The sequence below is a fragment of the Photinus pyralis genome, unplaced genomic scaffold (assembly GCF_008802855.1).
Source record: "Photinus pyralis isolate 1611_PpyrPB1 unplaced genomic scaffold, Ppyr1.3 Ppyr1.4_LG1, whole genome shotgun sequence".
Taxonomy (NCBI): Eukaryota; Metazoa; Arthropoda; class Insecta; order Coleoptera; family Lampyridae; genus Photinus; species Photinus pyralis.
This window is the reverse complement of record NW_022170249.1, coordinates 40044508-40064540: the sequence shown is the minus strand read 5'-3', so window position 1 is coordinate 40064540 and position 20033 is coordinate 40044508. Positions and strand designations below refer to the sequence as shown.

At 36.2% G+C, this 20033-nt stretch overlaps 2 protein-coding genes across 2 annotated transcripts in view; both read right to left on the bottom strand.

Moving 5' to 3' along the window:
- Nucleotides 1-20033, bottom strand: part of LOC116170367 — a 631383-nt gene that overhangs the window by 160657 nt on the left and 450693 nt on the right. The window lies entirely within an intron of this gene.
- Nucleotides 16473-19774, bottom strand: LOC116170299. The gene is made up of 2 exons (XM_031486584.1): nucleotides 18374-19774; nucleotides 16473-17715 (listed from the first exon to the last, which is right to left on the bottom strand). The coding sequence occupies exons 1-2, from the start codon at nucleotides 19511-19513 to the stop codon at nucleotides 16579-16581; spliced, it is 2277 nt and encodes a 758-aa protein (XP_031342444.1). The 5' UTR covers nucleotides 19514-19774; the 3' UTR covers nucleotides 16473-16578.

Sequence of the window (20033 nt, the reverse complement as noted above, 5' to 3'; positions counted from 1 at the left end):
GGATGGTCAGTATTTTACCACCTACATAGCAACTACAATCAAAACGATGATATCACAAAGACCCTTTTTACATTAGACATTCACATCCCGAATTTCATTTTAATCGGCAAAACCATTTTCCGATAAAATAAAAATAACGATTTTTTTTTAAATCTTTGGCGGTAGATAGCGCCTTACCGAGGCACTTTTGGATAGAGGTAAGTTGGATTAAATCGTCCTATTTTGATACCAAGAACCCCTGGTAGCGCGTTGTACAGACCTTTTAGGGACACCCTGTATAATTCCGAGAACGAAAGAAAGCGACATGCGAAGCGGAAACACCGTTATAAGCTGTTTTTCAATAATAAAATTATGAATAGAAGCTTACAAGTGCATAATAGAGGATTTGGACAAAACATCTTAAACGGGCTTTATTTGTGGGAAATTAAATTTTCTTTTTTGTTACAAGGTATGGTACATAAAAATTACGTCGAAGGCGTCGAAAAAAGGTGATAATCTCTTAATCCTTCGCGATGAAATTTTACCTCGTTCAAATTACCACTTGACTATGCTAAAATTGAGAAGTTTCTTCAACAGTAGACAGAAACTTGCTTATTTATTCGACTTTCGGGACTAAATAAAGCTTGCAAAACTAATTATTGGGCCGCCAGGGCAGCGTTGCGTAACGAAAGTGGATGACTGATTGTAATTAGTAGGTATATCTTGGACTGAAGGATTAAAATTTCCCTCCCCTGGAAAACTTGGTCTCGTATTTGCATCGGAGCTTGCCTGTAAATTAAGTTTACATTCGGTAAGTCGTGAAACTTCTTTTACCGCGAAAAGCGTCAAAGCTTTTGGCAAAATCGAAACTTCATAATTAAGTTAGTAGAGAGTATATAAACAAAACATTGAACGCCAGTTTAAATGAGTGTTATTATTACCAAATTTGCGAAAACAGCGCGATCTGTCACAATAAGATTTCCTTTCGAATAATTATCAACTTGGCATAACTGTGAGGCTTAATTAGTTTCTCCGCAGAGATTGAGCTTTCACGGTTTCGTATCTCTGTTGGTGCAGATGAAACGAAATCCGGGTAACAGAATTTTTAGTAATAAAGGCTCTAAAAAAACATTTACTCGCTATTGTACGGTTATGAAAAAAGAAATTAATCCAAAAGCCTCTCGAAGCATCATTAATAATACTTAATCGAGATCCGAGTCTTATGATGTTACGCAACGATAAAATTAATGACAAGAATTTTCAGGTTATATATTTTTTCCCGGTGAGTTATTGAGAAATAAAATTTCACATTTATTGCTATTGATTGTTGTTTCTGCAATCCACGTCGATGAACAAATAATATCCATTTGTGTTGACGCAAAACGGGGGAGAAATTATTACTTTTCCAACATTTTTATTGCAGCGAAAATAAAGTGAGTAACCTATTGCAATATACTTTGATTGATATTAAAAATATAAACTTGTGCCAAGCACGCACGTGTAACACAGAAAAACTTCATATTAATATGAAGGATGTGCAAGACTTAACTCGACAACACTTCATCTCGGTGATAAAACCAGCTCGTGCAACAAATGATCCTCATTTTTCAAAAATGCGATAACCTAACTCATCCGAAGCAAGAGACAGGGACGGAATAATTCATAATAGATTTCTTAACAGCGTGTCAAAAGTAAAACGTGTTTGTTGATTAATTTTAATAATTAATTTGTTGGTAATTCACGACAACCCTTGCCAGAAATATGAGATTTTGATTGTGTACCTCATTTATTAGAAAATTTAAGCGAGTTATTTATTAGCCTTTACGCCTACCAACCGACACGTTTAAAATAAACTTCAACATAATTAAGATATTGAATCAAAATATTTCGGTTTACATTTCCTACCGGAGTTCGCGAGAAAAAGCGAAATTAAGTATTTATAAAATGTATAGGTAATCGGATTTTCGAGTAGGTTAGAGCAGGAACATTAGCGCTAAAATTAGACGCCGAGGAGGTATTCTAGGGAAAAATGTCGCTTTAATAAAAGTAAAGTTAAAATGTTAGTAATCTGGTTCAAAAATGACAAAAGTGACATTACTTATATGATTTCCCTGGAGTAGTAAAAGTGGCTCAATTTGCCCGGACAATAACAGAGCTAGCAGGTCGTTGTCTGTTATTGTGTTATTTGATATCATGAAACAGATTGAGAATTCCATTCTAAATCGTAATATTACAAACTGTTCGTACGTATTACTTTCCGTCAAAATTTTAAATGATCTAAGATATTAATACCTTTTTCTTGGTGTAATTCAAGTTTCAGGAAACCTAATAATACAGAATGTATTGATTTCACTGTAGCGCCAAAGTGTTTATTATGAAACCAATTGCCAGAAGCACTATTTCTAATTAACAGCCAACACGAACGGCATTTCACGAGCGAATTAAAAAATAATTACGCATTTATGCGTTACGTGAATTTGAGTTTGAAACTCTGCCTAAAAATGTGTTTACAGGCTATTGAAATATAAATTTCCGTTGAAGCTACACACGCATAACAAATTTCCTCTAATTTACTTTCTTTGTTAACAAATTAGGCATAAATAATTAATCCGAAATTTCTGTTTTTTCTATGCTTTTGTAGTAGAAACAATGTATAATTATTTATTTCTATGGTTGCGCCGCGCCGGTTTGGCGGTCCTAATCATCCCCCAATTTAGTCTCATGTGCATGTGATATCCCGCTATGCTAATGATTGAAAGGTGAGACATGTTGCATTTTAGTACGAACCCCTACAGAATAGGCTTTTTGTTTGATTTTCTGTATTTCTCTATCCATCAATTTTTAATAGTAATTAGTGACAACATTACAATTTTTATATTTTCTGAGCGGAATGGTTTACCGCTACGTGTGTGTTATAACAGAAGGCTGCCGAGTCGGCGGCCGACACGGCGGAAACCGACTAGTGTGTTTAGGCCCTAATTGTGATGGGCCGCTTTATTTGAAAGTCCTAGGCAAAGAGATTTTTTTATAGTGGATGTGGTGTTTCGTAAAATATTGGAATCAACGAAAAAACGTGGCTGGTTCCCGACGGTTGGAAAGCGTGTACGTTTCTTTACGCAATTTTTATTTGACCACTCCGCCCGATTTGATTATTTGAAGGCGTAGTTTGTTATTATTACAACAATTATGTGCTAAGTAAGTAAGTGGTGTGAGTGTAAAGCGGTTTGTCCGTTTTGTGGAAAAAGTCTTCTATTAAGGTTCTTTTGTTATTAAAAGTTAAACGTTTGTACCCTCTGGAGAGCCACCGGCAACTCGTCATTTTATTCATCAAGTTAATGTTGTTTGTCATCAAGTTTTGTGTGTGTTAAAGAAAAGTGCAGTTCAGAACCTGGAAGAGTTAGTGTGTGAAGTTAAATGCACCTTGTTATCGCAAAACTTTGTACGACCAAATTAGTAAGAATATTAAAAGAGAAAAAAACTGTAAGTAATTTAATATTTTTAACTATCGACCGCCTGAGTGTGGGGTAATACGTCCAAACAAGCTTTGTAAGTGAATCTTTTTTCACGAATTTTGTTTGAATTTTTCATTTTATGCCTTTTGCCATTGTCCAAGCAATTAATTTTGTGCAACTATATTTTTGGATTCCGGAATATGTTCTATTGTAAAATCATATTCCTGAATCGCCAACGCGTAACTTGTGCTGAAAATAACCTACAAGTTTTTATATAAGTTTATTAACAGTATAAACGGTAAATTGCCCGCCCAATAAATATATATGAAATTTACCGAGCGCCCAAACTATTGATAAAAGTTCCCTTTCATAGGTAGCATATTGCGGGTTGCTGTCATATAACATTCTACTAGGCCATGCTACTACGTTCAATAGATACTTTAACTCTACTATTATGATCAAGATCAGTAGCGTACGCAGGGGGGCTGAAACTCGAGAATTAAGACCAAAGTATGTAAATTTTCACGTATGTCGTACACATTCGCAAGATCAAATAAGTGAACGAAAAAGTAAGGTAATTTTTCCAGCAACTGCAACATTTTTATTGTCGCTTGGCATTTAAATAATTATACCATGACTGATGACTTACGGGATGTGCCGCTGAGTAGTTAAGTCGATTATTTCGGGGGGGGGGGGCTGTAGCCCCTTCAGCCCCCCCCCCCCTTTGCGTACGCCGGTGATCAAGATACTGTAGATTGTAGAACATGCTCAATCCACGTATGAAACGTGTTATCCATATACCTTCTTTCTCTTGTTTAGTCTGCATCTTCTGCTGCTGGTCTGTCTTTTGTCTTTTATGTTTCTACTTGTTTGATTCTTATCAAACTTCGACGTTGACCAATGTTATGTGAAATTATAAGAAATGATTTATGATTTTGTTTGTATGTCCATGACCTTTAAATGATGCAGATGCAAATAATTTTCGAAGTTCTATTACAAGCTCATATTTTTTGCAAATCCTGGCGTAGGCGTAATATCGATTTATACTTTCGACACCATAAAGCGGAGAAAATTAAAGCAAGTATTACTAATTAATAATTATTTATTAATACATTTGGGAAGGAATGAATGTAGTGAAGTAATTAGTTATAATGGCCGATCCACACGTTCTCGATGTGAGATGCTATCTAATACGTCGTAATTAAGGATCAGCGGGAAACTTTCAAGAAGTTTTTAAATTTATTTCCCGTTCTCCCGATATTTATGGAGGGGTTGTCCTTCCTTATTGTTTTCCGTCTATTTAACTATGTTTCATAAATCTGCCAGCCCATAAGTGAGTGACGTTTAATAGAATCGCGCCTGTAGTTATAAATTTTCTTTCAGAAACCTTCACCTTATGTAAAATGTTAATACTTTGGGCGATCTATCATCATTTGCTACGTTTAAGGACCCTCGCTGTTGATTTTGTCACCTCATCGCCGCTACACTTCCAATATTGCTTTTACTGCGACTCTCGAGTATAATCTCTCTTCCTAAAAGTACAGTTTTACCCGAAATTGGTACTTCATTAAACGTGTACAATAAGTAAGAAAAAAAGTTTACCAAAGCCCTCCCCTTTATAGCGTGTTTAAGATCGTAAATTTCATTTTCAACGACGCCGACGTCTAGTAGGGGAGTTTATCATATCACGAAACGAGCACGACACGCTTCTTGCAATTGTATTTTTACAAAGAATCCCGGCATATGCCGGGATTAAGTTGTTAGACCAAAAAATTTATTGACGAAATAATTGAATTTCAGCGAGCAGAAAGAAAGGGGGACGTTAACGTATAGATTATTTTGACGTTGTGCAAATGGTTTAATTTAGTTCTGGTTACGTTTCGTTTAGAAAGAACCGACTGGTGTAAACGTTCAATCTCAGCAGATCATTTTCTATCATTTGAATTTATTTGATTAAGTTTAGTGTTTGGTTACACTCGAATGTGATCGGTCAATTGTTTCTGACCTTCACCAGACCCTATAGAAGTGTACAAGGAATTAGATGCTCCAGGCGCCACTTACAAGTTATTAAGTTTGGTATATATTAAAAACGAGAACAATAACGGCTAACTCAAAATGTAATTTCAATCGAATGAACGCTAAGAACATTTATAAAACATTTCTATTGGAAGTTGTAATCCGTGGTAACAATTAATGTTGACTGGCTTACAGATAGGTAATGTTTATAATAGTTGGGTAGCTTATGTTCATGGATTATTCAGTAACTCGTGTATTTGGTAAATATTAGTTTGAGGACCTACTCTTAAAATGTATAAACTACAAATTTAAATTTCAGGATAGTTTTCCTATTAATATTCCAAAAAAGGCCTTATAGTCCAGGAGGCAGCGACATTTTTTGTGCACTCATTTCTACAAAGCTGATATTCATTTTTTGCGAAAACTCCAATTCAACCACAAATTCGACTTTATGTACAGACATTTTGAAAATGCCATCACCACAAAAATTACCTAGAAATAATATTAGGTACATACAAGTTGAAAACTTTGAGTAAAAACCTAAATACGAAAAACGTTCAAATTCATGGAAACTCGTACTTTTGTTCACGATTTTTTATGAACAGTAGCATTAAATTTTGACACAAAATAGCGAATGTCAATGATATTATTCAGTTATGAGTTATCGTACACACGAACAGACGAACAGACAGACAGACAGACAGACAGCAATACAAAATTATAAACAATCTCGAAGATCGTTAATAATGAGAAATACAAATGAAAATGAACTAATTTGTATATCATTAGATAAAGAAAAAAAATCTTCTTTCCATTGGTGTCATTATAAACCCGCTAAGACCTAAATTATCATGAGGAGCAACGATCTGCAAAAAAACTTTTTCCCCTGTTAATTGCCTATGTTCGTTTTTGAAATATTTTTATTTTATGCCCGTGTATATAATAATTTAGAGGTACTTTTAACAGAGTACCTAGTGCAGCAGCTGCGCTCGGAAAATCGTACCTCCCAGCGTGTCTACCGAGACCTTAGTAACATCATGCGATCGGTAGACCATTTTTTTTGGTTTCTTATGACACCAACTTTTTCCAACAAAAATTTCATCTTTGTAGAAATAAGTTCAATCGAATAATTTTTTATGCATCTTGCGTGGGTGGTAGACTTGTGATGGCAACGCTTTCAGGGCGGTAGACTATTACCATACTTCATTTTTAGGTATAATTAATTACTGTAAAAAGTTTCATCCTTGTAGAAATGAGGCATGTACATATTATTATTAACATGTTCAGAACATTGTTGCAAATTTAGGCAACCGCCGACGCGGTAGATTACCGTTTTGTTTACTTGTACTATCAAAACAATAAAATGGCAGAATATCAGCTTTGTAGAAATGAGTGCACAAAAAATGTCGCTGCCTCCTGGACTATTACGTTTACTAGAGAATACTCTAGGCCAGCTTGTGAAGGAAACCTTGGTGACAATGAGGTTGTAACTTTGTCGTAAAGTTTTTATCATCAAATTGTACTGGACCAAAATGTTACCCAAAACATCAAGATAAACTATACATCAAAACTCCTCACAGATTTAATTTCCAAAAATAAGGATGTTCAAAAATCCTTGATGAGTTTTACACTTAAAGATGCAATATTGTCGCTTCGCATTCGCACAACTAGCCATTATCTATTCATTCTAATATAATTTGTTCCATAACAAGAATAACGTGTAACGGGAGCCCGCTGTGCAGTTTAAATTTTTCGATTATATATACACGTTGTCGGTCGCTCCTCTTGATTTGTCACTTGAATTCTTTCTAATGTGTTGGCCGGTTTCGTGTTGACTCCAGGCCCAATTAGGACATTTTCTACTTCCCTAGGGAAGTGACGTGACAATGCCTCACTCAATTGAGCTTCAGATATTAACGGCTGTAAGTTTGGTTTACCCAGTACTAAACGCGTTTGCTGTATCTTCCGAATTGTTATTATAGTATAAATGTAGCGTGGCTAATCGCAGTATATTTTTTCTCTGAACATCCTCGGACCAATATTACTTCAAAAACCCTTTAAACATCTCCCAGTTTTCCCATTTATTCCTGTTCAGTTCGGCTCAGGCTTTTGCGTTTCCTTTACTCGCTCTGGAAAATTTTCCTTTCTTTCTTTTTTTTTATTTCCCCGGTCGCAGGTTTTCTTTTGACTTTGATTGATTTCTCATAACTTATCTTGGTCAGCATTAATCTCGTTATCTAATTGAATGTTTTTCACTTCCTGAAGTATATCTAAGTAATCACAATGGTGAACCGATAATGATTTTTTTGAAGTTTTTTTGGTCACTTATACTTTGTTCACCTACGAATTTTGTCAAGTGGTAAACTTATGTTATCAATTTTTGGAAATTGCCACTAGTGATATACAACAAAAATTCCTTTGATCTTTCAGTCAAAAGGTTCGCTGAAGTGAAATGTCGACACATTAGCCAAAACTGCTTTTTTAGTTTTAATTCCAGAGTATGGAAATGCTAATGGTGGGTTTATACAATCATTATCATTAGTTAACTGTCCCTATATCAATAAGAAATTGAAATATCAGGGGAAAATTAATTAAAGTGAGAAGGCTTCGTGCCCATCGTGATTGGCGGAAGTTTCATTGAACGAGTTAATTTTTTGGTGGAAGTGGTGTTTCTTTAAATACAGGAGACCACGAGAAAAGGCTGCTGCCAGTTTCGCGACGGTTGAAGAGCGTGTACTCTTGTTTACACTAAATTCTCGGGCAGTCACTCATGTTTTGTTGAAGACGCAGTTTGTTCATTTTTATAATAAATTTGAGCAGAAGCAATTTAACTGAAGTGGTCTAAGAAGTTTAACGAGTGTTGTCCGATTACGGAAAAAGTTTTTTGTAGAGTTGAAAAAGCAGATTTAGTGTACAGCGTGGCCTTTCGTTGAGGTTCATAAAGCCAGTCTCGTTTGACATCTAATTCTGTGTCATAAATCACAATGAAGTTCAGAAGCTGTCAGAGTTTCTATGCGAGTTAAGGTCGGCTAGTATCGCAAACCTTGTACGACCAGATTATTGGAATTATAAAAAACAAGATACGAAGAATCGCATACGATTTTCAGTAGGGGAATTTTTTTCCACTCGGCTCGTATTCGGAAATCAGACTTTTCATCCGGCTCATATTCAATAGCACATCCATGAACTCGTAGAGATCGATCGGCGAAGTTATGACATCGCTATCTCTTTTCGGTCTTTCGGTCTCGAGTTAGAAGAGGAACAGACTGACGGACAAAACCACCACACCATTTTTCGAAAAAAATTCCCCTAAAAATCTGCAAGTAATTTAAAATTTTTTATTTTGCCGCCCACTTGTGTGCGGGGTAATATGTCCAAACAACCGCTGTTCGGGGATGTTGTTTTAATTTTTTCCATGTACTTCGGAATATATTTTTGTCATTGTTAAATCAATTAATTGTGTGTTTATTCGAACCCATTGTGCGACTCGGATAGAGTTTCATGTGAGATTTTTCTTTTTGTGACCAAGAATTATGCCAGGTGCTAATGAAAATGTGCGTAGTTAATTTTTTGCAATTTACGAAAGTTGACCGAGGCAATTGAATCTCCAAAATTATTAATTTAAAGTCAACATTGACATTTTTCATTGTGACAGGAGTTGGACGTCTACGAGGGAAATATTTACAAAGTTTAAACGTTGTTTTGTTTTGACCTGGCTGGTCAGGTGTTTTGTGGGTGGCATAGTGACCGCATGTCACTGCCACTGTATTTCTAATGAAATGTTTCCATCATAATTGGGAAGATCGGGAATAACTTTAGCCCCATTTTTCTCCAATTGTACTGAAAAATACGTGCTAAAGCTGATTCATACAATGTTTGTATTCTCTTCTAATTTAATCATTTCTATCTTCGATTTAGATTTTTATGTTCTGTAAATAGTACTGACGCGTGTTTACGGTGATTTAGATGAATGTCAGCAGTTTTCCATTTTACGTGTAAAAATTATGTTTGGCATTTATTATAACTATAAACCAACTTGGTCAAAAGGTGAAACCGAAGGTGCAGAAACACGACAAAAAGTAAAATGCAAAATAATGCTAAATCTTTTGTAAAATAAGTGCCACGTGCCACAAACAAGAAGTAAAATACTGATTGATAATGGCAAAAACTCGTCCGTTTCGCAGATTTAAATATTTAATCTTTTGTCTCTATGTAGAGTTTCAGCCATTTCATTGTACTTCAATGTTGATCAGTGTTACTGCTGTTTACAAAATCATAACTTCGGGAAGTTTCCATTTAGTTTCACAAACTGCTCTCGATTACATTGTTGTAATCTACGGTAAATATTTAATCCCAATATTCATTTATACGTTCACTGCGTAAGTCTGAATAAATAATTTCTAGCGCTTTGAGATTTATGCGCAACACAAACGACCGCATGTCCCATAGAATTCCCATAGGGAATTTGTTCGTTCGATTACTAGGGGCTACGGCCTGTCCAACAATAGAAAATCAAGATATGTTAGTATTAGTATAAATTATAACTCACAAATTAAGTTTCGGAACAAAAAAAAACATAAAACGTCAAAGTAAAGGTGGAAGAAATATCGTCAATGTTTCCTACGTATAATTTATTGTATTGTAACCGACACACTATTAAGTTTTTATACACATTTTGTGTATTAATTAAAAATGCGTTAAAAATATCAATGTCGTCGGATTGATTTATTATCCTTCCCTTCATCGTGGTCATTAATAAAACGTAACGCGTTGTGTTCATTCTGTGGTACCCAAAAAAAGTATTGCACGTGAAATTTAATCTCGCAAAAAAAGTACAAAGAGCAAAAGAACAAGTACACAAACTGAATGCGAGTGTAAATAAGACCAGATCTCGTAGTAACCCGATCACGCGACACATATCCCTACACTACACCTATTACAAAAGCGCGGCATTAATCACACCAAAAGGACTATTCATATTCAAATGTTTTTCAATGCGTATGCCAGACGGTGAGGCATTGAATGTTTTAATATTTGGACAAGCATTGCCGAGTACTTATCAACACTGTATTTATTTAAGGCTTAAGCTCGGCCATTGGGTCATGTTGCGTAGTTTATTTTTCTTTATTTGACAAGCTTTTAACATTGGTGTTATGTTCGCTGAATAAAAGGGGAAAAGACCGGACGATCTTTCATGCGATACCGAATTTAGTGTTGTTCGCATCAATCATGTTTCAGAAATTGCTGTATGGACGCGTGTTTAGGGGCGATTTCAGGCGAACTTGAGTTGCATAATTAAGATGAATCAGGCAAATCATTTATATGCCTAGTTAAAATGTCCAGAAATGAGAAAAGGGCGTTGTTATTGCATGAAAGGTGATATTAACACATAGGTACTATATTTATTTTTCCTTATAGATATTTCACAGATTTCTTATAATTATGATCAGTTTTAATGTTTCATCTTACAGTTAATGCAGATGTATTGTTGTGTGGCTCATAAATCCACATCCGTTTCCAATTTTTGAGCTCAGGTGGCTATTTCACAAATTAAATCTGAAAATTTATGAACTGTTTTTAGTTTTTCAACGGTACCGGTCTCATATTTGAGTTGCCATGGTTAGCACACACACCAATTTTAAAGACTCACTACTAACTTTATGTTATTCGTAATAGCTCAAAAATAGGTTTATATTTATATGCTTTTTTCAGGTCTTTTAGTCATGATACAAATTAACGATAACTTCATCTGGTTGGACTGGATATAGGATGGAAATTCTTAATAGACATCACCTACACAATTGTCGAGATGCCACAAAAGTTTGTAGGTGGTAAATTTAGCGAAAACTATAATAAATATACCACGTGATATAAACGTGACTGAAATACAATGGAATATTGAAGGATTATAAGAGTTACATAACAAATTTATCAATTCCTCTTATCTCTTTTTGATGTCTTTGGGCCTGCTTTCTTATTTTCCAAAACCTCTTCGTGGTTGTTACGTAAACTACAGGGGGTGTCTTTCTCTAGGTTGAAACAATGCCGAAGATGAGAGGCGAGCCATCCTCTAGTTAAAAATGTACGTGTTTTTTTACCATCAGCTTCCGCTATTTGCCACATACGTCTCATATATCAAGCATGACATTTGTTATATTAATGTACGTGTTGTTAACGTAAGTTCGGTTTAAGCATTGAAGCATTGAATTTAACATTAGCAGCATGGACATCCTGTATGTAAAATGTTTCAATTTATTTGATAGGACCTGGGGAAATTTCTTTCAAATAGACACAGAAATGGAAAATTGGTTAAATTGTCATTTTATATAATGTTAGTTTTTTTTAAATTGTAAATTTAGTAATTGTTTAAGTCATTTAATCGTAATTTCGACGTAAGGTAAATGTTTTTAGCTGGTCAGATGTCAGATGTTTTTCTAAAAACGCGTTATTGGCCTTGTTTACTAACAACGCCACGTGCGAGATAACGAATGCAGGGGTATACTGGCGACGAAGCGGTGTGTCGAGAATTGCCGGGGAACAACGATTTGGAATTGATGAATGGAGATGGCTTGACCTTTAAGTACGAAGAATGATAAATAAACGAGGCTGTTTTTCGGGTCGATTCTAAAAGCGTATGGCATTGTTGCGCTAATTTATTACGGGCAAGTTTTCGGTGAATAAAGAAGTATAAGTCTTTGACGCTTGAAGTTTTACGCATGCGTCGTTGTCCAGTTTTGATAAAGTGTTGTTTAATCAAAAATATTATCACCCGATCAGCAAAGATAGTTATTGGTTAACTTAATCTAACAAGTTTTTGGATTACCCAAGTTATGTGTTAAACAAAAGTGAGTTTTAAAAGCTGTTAGTTCTGTAAAGTGTTTGTTTGTCGTTCATTATATTCTCATTGTTTGGACCAGATAATTTGGATATTAATTGGACTCATCTGTAAGTACTTATTTTTCTTGAGATCTTTTGCATTGTTTTTTCTTTATTTGCCTGCTTTATAAATGGATTGTGTGTTCAAAAAGGCATCGTTAGTATTAACTTTTCCTTACATGGGCATCAATTGTGTGTCAATTTGAATCCCGATTTGAGATCCAGCCACAGTTTTAATGTGCTCTGTCTGATTTTACAAATTTGTAATTTCAATTCAAAATTAGAGCAGTGATTTCATTGGAATTTACGGATTTTGAAGGCAGGAGAAGATTAATTGAGGCTAGGAGGGCAGAATGACCCACAGAAGAGGCTACGACTACCTACAAAGGCTCTCGGAATAAGTTGAAGAAAGCGATAAACATGAGCAGAAAGAGCAGTTGGCAGATAATATGTGAAGAACTGGATAAAGATGTTTGGACGAAAGGATACAAGATCATAAAGAATACATCTAGGAATAAAAGCCCTACGATATGCTACAACGATGAAGCCCTCTTCCGCACAATACAAGCATTCTTCCTCAAGCAAGTTCCACCGGAGCCAGTAGAGGCAGCAATACATTTGAAGAAATTACACGGACCGAGGGATTGACGGAAGTAGGGAGATACCTTTTGGTAGATGATTAATGTCGAGGAGGATCTTTACACATAAACATTTAAAGACCGCCTGACATACATTCAAAATGAACAAACTTCAGGATCTCTCCAATTACATTCAAAATGCAAGAAGAAAATGAAGACCTTAGAGAAATTTTCAGACGTATTGCATTTTCCGAAAGAAGATTTCCACCCTTTGAGAGTACTCTCCTCCGACACTCCATTCTGTAGATATGTGCACTGAAAGTTTTCACATCAGCAGTAGAAATTACATCCGATCACGATAAGGGGTAGAGGAATAGGACTATGGTTGGTAGAAATTAATTCCTTTCGTTGAGACCTTTCATTACAAGACCATGAAGGATAAAACCAGCCCCCCCCTCCTTCGTTATCCAATGATCCCGAAAAGGAGTCCCGCCGGAAAGTTATAGTTTGTAGAAGCCAATAATTCATTTCGATGAGACATAGATGATTGAACGTGTATTCAGCCCTCACTCCTCTTTTAATAGTTTTATTTGGCACCACTAAAAGGATCCGTATGCAAAATTGGAGACCAATTGGTTGTCACGTGTAAAAGTTATGCACGTTTCATTTTCAAAAACAGTATCTCGAAAAATAGTAATTCATTTAAGACAACAAAATGTGATGGCCGTTTGACACATCTTCAAAGTATAGGCTACCTATTACACTGCAGCAAATGCCAGGTCCATTCCCTAAAAGTAGTTCAAAACCGGAGGACTGGGTCCGAACGGATGGACATATGGACGGACTGGTGTTAGGATGCTAAAAATGAGCTAAAAACCGAAGTCGACAGTCACTGGAATTTGGATATTTTATTGCACCACAATAGACATGTTTCACAGTATATTCGATTTCGTAAATTCACCCGCTATTTAGGTCGACGTACAAATAAAATAGACGTACGCCATCTTGAAGTATGAATTTAAAAAAAAAGACACACAAAAACCTAGATATAACCAGAAGTTCCGTGCGTTTCTGAGAAAAAACATTAAAAAAAAAGGTTACTCCTTTTTAGCATATTTGTTGTTTGGAATATTCGTATAAGCAATTTTTAGCTTTCTGTGGTAACTAACTAATGGGATTAACCAATTCGAAAGCGACCTTTTGAACACGCTGGCCGCGGAACGTTATTTAACTACGTGCGACGATATTAAAAGTTACGAGAATTTTATAGGTCACAAAGAAACTGACAATGAGTGTAATGTGATACTAATTTACCATTACATACAGCATTATTAGTGGGAAACAATAGTGTCGTAAATTTCTTTAAACTTTACGATCGTTCATGGGCAATCAATATCGATAGCACCTATGTGAAACATTATCTTTAACATACTATTCGAGATACTATCTGTTTATGAAGGTGCGGCGGTGTAGAATATACACCAAAAAACTCGGATTTCTAATATTGACCTATTTTGTGATAATAATACTTATTCCAACGGGCAATAACCACGTTAATTTACTCGAAGTGCTAACCACGTTTTCTCGTTATATGAAAGAATCGTGCATACCGTAGCTTTAAAACCATATTTTCAATGATTAATGTTAGATATAAGAATATCGAAATATATTGTTACCTATATGAAGAATTGTACCTGATATGCAATTCTATACTTTTGTTTTGAAATATCGATCAAATTGCACAATTGTTATACCATTGAAGTAATGCAAGGAAACCTACAAAATTTCAATTCGGCTCAAAGAACCAATTGACGTTAATATTTAAGGTCGTAAGTATCGGTTATAACATTAATTCTTATTTTAAGATTCTGCCAGAGTGAATTCGTTTTTCTGGTGCATGACTTCGCCTTTTCTCACCCTATCACTGTCTCTCCGAGACCTGAAAATTCGTAATTTTACCACAAAACTTTGCACTAGAAACAGATTAGGTGATAGCAAACACCCCTGCCATAACTGGACTGTGGTGCTAAGGGTCCCTGGTTCGAATCCGGGTTCGGGCATGGATATTTCTAAATGTATAGTGGGTTGTGTTGGTAGAGCAGCCTTGGCTGAAACCCCGTCCACTCAAAAATAAAGGAAAAATTAAAAAAAATAATAAAAAAAATAAATAACTACCACACATGCCGTTCATCAGAAATATGGACATTGTGCTATTCCACACGTACTGTTCGTTTCACCCTCATACAGCCTCCCCAAACAGAATCGAGATATATCGTGTTGTGATAGGATGGCTCTTTTTTACGACGACTTATTCCTTCGTATAAGTCCACTGTAGGGTAACGGCTCCTCATTGTTGCAAGGTGATGGTGAACACCGTTGGATAGGGACTCGAAACTGTAAGCTTGTAAGCTCTTCTCGAGTATCGTTTACGCACCGCGTACAAAACCGTTGTACATAAAAACAGAGATTGAACCTTAGATCATAGCGTTGTAGGGGTGTGCGGTAAATTCGCCCCGGAAAACTCGCCCCGGTAAATTCGCCCCCGAAAATTCGCCCCCGGAATATTCGCCCCCAAGTAAATTCGCCCCCGGAATATTCGCCCCCAAGTAAATTCGCCCCCGGAATATTCGCCCCCAAGTAAATTCGCCCCCGGAATGTTCGCCCCAAGTAAATTCGCCCCCAACAAATTCGCCCCCGGAATATTCGCCCCCAACAAATTCTCCTCCGAATAATTCGCGCTTAGAAGATTCGCCCCCGTAGGATTAGCCTCATAACATTTATTAACCCTCGGAAGTAATAGGTTGGTTTGGTAACATATTCCAATCCCGTAGATACCTCATTAAACTTTTTTTATCGTTATCCCTTTCAAAATTACGTAGTTCTTCACTTTGTTATTGTATCATAGTCTAATGGAAATAATGTATTTTTACCAAGAAAATATTTGGTTGGCCTACAGGAGCAAGGTACAAACTTAAAAACAGTGCGGTAATGGAGCTCATTATCAAACCGCAAACAATTGACAACGGTTCGCAGAAAAAAATTTATTCCGTTTCATCCCTCGCTATTTCATCTTGATCTTGCGATCCATAATCTAATTACACAATGACAATTTTAAACAAGATACAGTTATTTAGAAATAGCTATTTGTGTATTAAGAGCGCAAAATGATATATTGTCGATTGAAAGAGACAGTTGACGCGCGACGAAGGAGCGCGGCAATCTCTTGAAATCGACAATCAATTTGCGCTCGAATTACACACAAGATTTTTTCTACAATCGATCAGTTCACATATTTCCAGAAATTTAAATTTCTCACTCAAATCATTTTAATCTTATTCCCAAATGAAAGATGTCATTTACTCGTTGTCATTGGATACTCTGAGCAATGCATATTTGATTTATAGTTAATAATTGGGAGAGCGAGCGTTTTTTTCTATTTTGCGCTTATAAGCGACAAAGTGACATTCCTCGAAAAAGATGACGTTTGCGTTGTCAGATACGAGCGTAAATGCCTACTTTGGATATCGATTATAGAAAAAGGTATTTAAATGTTTGTAAAATAGCACACAGGAATGATATAAATACGAAAATGTAACACGATTTTGGCTTTGGTAACACCTCAAATTAAAATAAATAAAAGAAGAAATAAATTTTATTATATAAAATATTATAAAGTATTACTTATAGTTGCTACAAATGCTATTTACCACATCAAAATGCACATCACTGCTGTGGTCCAGATAGACTGAACCACGAATATTATTATTGCATCGCGCCGGATCTGGAGAAATGATATGCCACGTCAAAACGTTTCCAAACTTTGACCATACATATATCTTTATGCCCAAAAGATTCGCGGTGGCCATTATTTCCTCGCTAGCCGCCCATGTTCCTTCAGAAGCCATCTCCGGTCTTGGGTTGTCAGCTCCTTCCGCAGACTGTGAATACTCTTCACAGATGATCCTACGGAACACTGCATGTTGTGATTGGTCACCTGTGATGGTAAAACAAATTGATCTAAAAAAGCAGTTCCCGTCCCCAACTATGCTATAAGTTTTACGTGGTGGGTTCCTTCTCGCAAAGGGAACTCCTAATGTGTTCGGAACAGTAGCCGATTTCCTAAAGAATTTTATGGGGCCCAAATTTTTGCATAAGAGCCGCTGCTCTTTCACCGATAAGGGTACGTACATTAACTCTTCTTCCATTGTTTGTACAGATTTTAACATTAAATCATTGCTGTCAGGTTCTTTAACTTGCATCGTTTCTGATTGGCATTCATTATCACCGAGATTATCACCACCTTCTTCATCTACATCTGAGTTGTCATCGCTTGAATGAGATGATTCTTTTGTAGGAACTAAACTTCCCGAGACACATGCCCCAACTGCCGCTAGATATACCAAATGTTCGTGGTTACCTTTGTAGAATTGGTACCTTTGGACTATTGTTACAATTCGACTGTCCAGGTTTTCGTATAACTTCATTCTGCAGCGCAATTTTCCTCCAACCTCCAAAGCTTTTCTGTCAAAAACTGCGTCTGATTCTGCTTCCATTAGCTTTTGTATAAATAAATAAAAGGACAGGTGTTTCCTCATGCAAATTTGCTTAAATTTTAGATGCCACCCCTCCACGGAATTTATTGTCCTGGGTAAGTTTTTTTCTACGCGGTCATAGCAATTCCATGTTGAAGGAGGAAATTTTGGGGGTATCACCTTTCTTCCGACTGTCTTCCCTTTCACGTAATTTTTTTCTAAATGAGCGCACAATGGAAGAAGTCTGGAGTCAATTGCATCGACCAAGTCATCGAAAACTTTCTGAAATAATAATAAAATAATAATAATAATAATAATAATCCACCAGGAGCTTGCATTAAAGCACAAACTCGTACCCACACGAACACAATATTACAAATATACACCAACAAACATCCTCGAAAACGACGAATTCAAATTATACTGGGATAGGACATTACACACAGACAAGACAATACCACATTAACAGACCAGACATTACACTTATTCACAAAAGAACTAACAAGACACATCTAATAGACATAGCAATACCAAACGACGCGAACCTTCTAGATAAGGAGCAAGAGAAAATTGAAAAATACACTCCACTTGCAATTGAAGTAAAAGAGGTATGGAAGATGGATCCAGTGACAATAGTACCAATGATGATATCCGTTACCGGACTAACAGCGAAAACTTTTACACGCTACTTGCACACGTTAGAACTTCCGGAATACCTGCACACCAACATGCAAAAGGCCATACTATTGAAAACGGCTAACATCGTTAGAAGGTTCCTTAACCAATGACAAGTCACATCGCTGCATGAAGACTTGGTCAAGAACCGTCTCATGTACCACAACCGCTATTAGTGTGAAAATAAACCAATTAATAATAATTTTTGCAGTGACATCATGAGGTGCATCTGACATATACCTATGTAAACAATTTTACTGCTTACCTGTATATCGGACTCGGGGACAAAAGATAGTGCAACAAGGCTGTGGAAGCCGCTTCTAAGGTCTTTTTCTTCTATCTTGTTGTAGGCTTCTTTGAGATGTGGAATTTTCTGTACTCTTCTCCATAAAATTTGAGAAAAATGGAAAAGGCATCCGGCCAGCTTAGCCTGCGGAAAGCATGCCTTAACTGCGTTGATGGCAGCCGCTTCAAAGTCGCTGGCAACGTATTCAGGACAGAGTTCTTTACCAGTTCTTTGTTTCACTTCGTCTTTTACAGCCTCGAAAAGGACTTTATACGACTGTTCATCTTTACTGCTCATTAGGCTGTATACGCACGGGAGGAATTTGTTAAAAAAGTCACAATGAATGGTGTAAAGTTGATAAGCGATATTTGGAACTGTAGAAAATGTTCCATCAATGATATAAAACTTCGCGTTTACCAGTTGACGTAAGCCATCGTTGGAACAAAATATCAATTGACGGTTTTTGTCTTGAGCGCCAGAATCAAAAATTAACCATCTTCCACCATTAAACGATGAAAATTGGACAGGTAGTTCATCCGGAACTGCATAAATGTCTTTGGGCTGTTTATCATACCCTTGGGATTGGGCATTTCTAATGGTTCTCTTCAAAGATTCCTTATGTGGCAACTTTGAAATTACTTCAAGGTCTGGGTTATGTTCAACCATCTTTTTTAAGTAAATTTCGGAAGGCATTGTTTGAGGATGCTGTTTAGCTGCCATTTTCATGTTTGCCGTTATCACTTTAGAATGTGCTGAACCCCAATCGGAACCATGGCTATGATTGGGTATTGGACCTCTAGCAATTGCCTCTTCATTTGGCGTAAGCCAAAGTCTGGCCTGACAAGTGCTACCTAGAATCTTCGTACCTGCTCGAAAGCGACATCTCCACGCTGATGTTCCATCTTTCAGTTGTTTTCCGAAAACATACATAAAACCATCATGCACTAAGCATTTCTTGCCTCTTTCAGTTGTTGTGAAATTCGGCATGGTATTCGTTGAGAAGGTGTACAGAATCTGCTTTAAGAATGCTGCTGTCGTGTTTTTATTCTCACTTATAGATTCGTACGAGTTCCAAAGATGTGAAGTACAAAGAGTGGTTATTGTCTGAAGACGAGACATACAAACATTCCTCTCTCAGTTACATTTGAACGTAGGCGTCCTTCGAGACAGGATTACACATTGTCTTTGAAATTTTTAAGCAACCGATGCATTTTCCCGATTAAATAAATATTTGCAAAAATGACAATATTTGGAACTCAATACGGCGAGACTGGCAACTCGAAATTGTTCATATTCAATCGTCTTTCACCTGTAAAAGGCTGATTCAACGGTTCAACGTCAACCGTATGTTTACAATACATTTTACAACAAATTGCGTTTACAAAGGAGTCGAATTACTCATTTATGGATGTATTGAAATGTTTTTTTCATCAATGTATAAACAAAGGGTGATTCTTTCTTTAGACTTACATTTGAAAATTGGTCCAGATTTGATGTAGGTACCTAAATTAGTGTTGAAAAACACCAACTTAGGTGAAGTTTGCTGAAGTATCAAATCATAATTAAAATAATCTAAAAAAATCTAACTCGAAACTCCCATTTCTTTAAAATATTAAAAAAAGTTGGCTGATATATATAT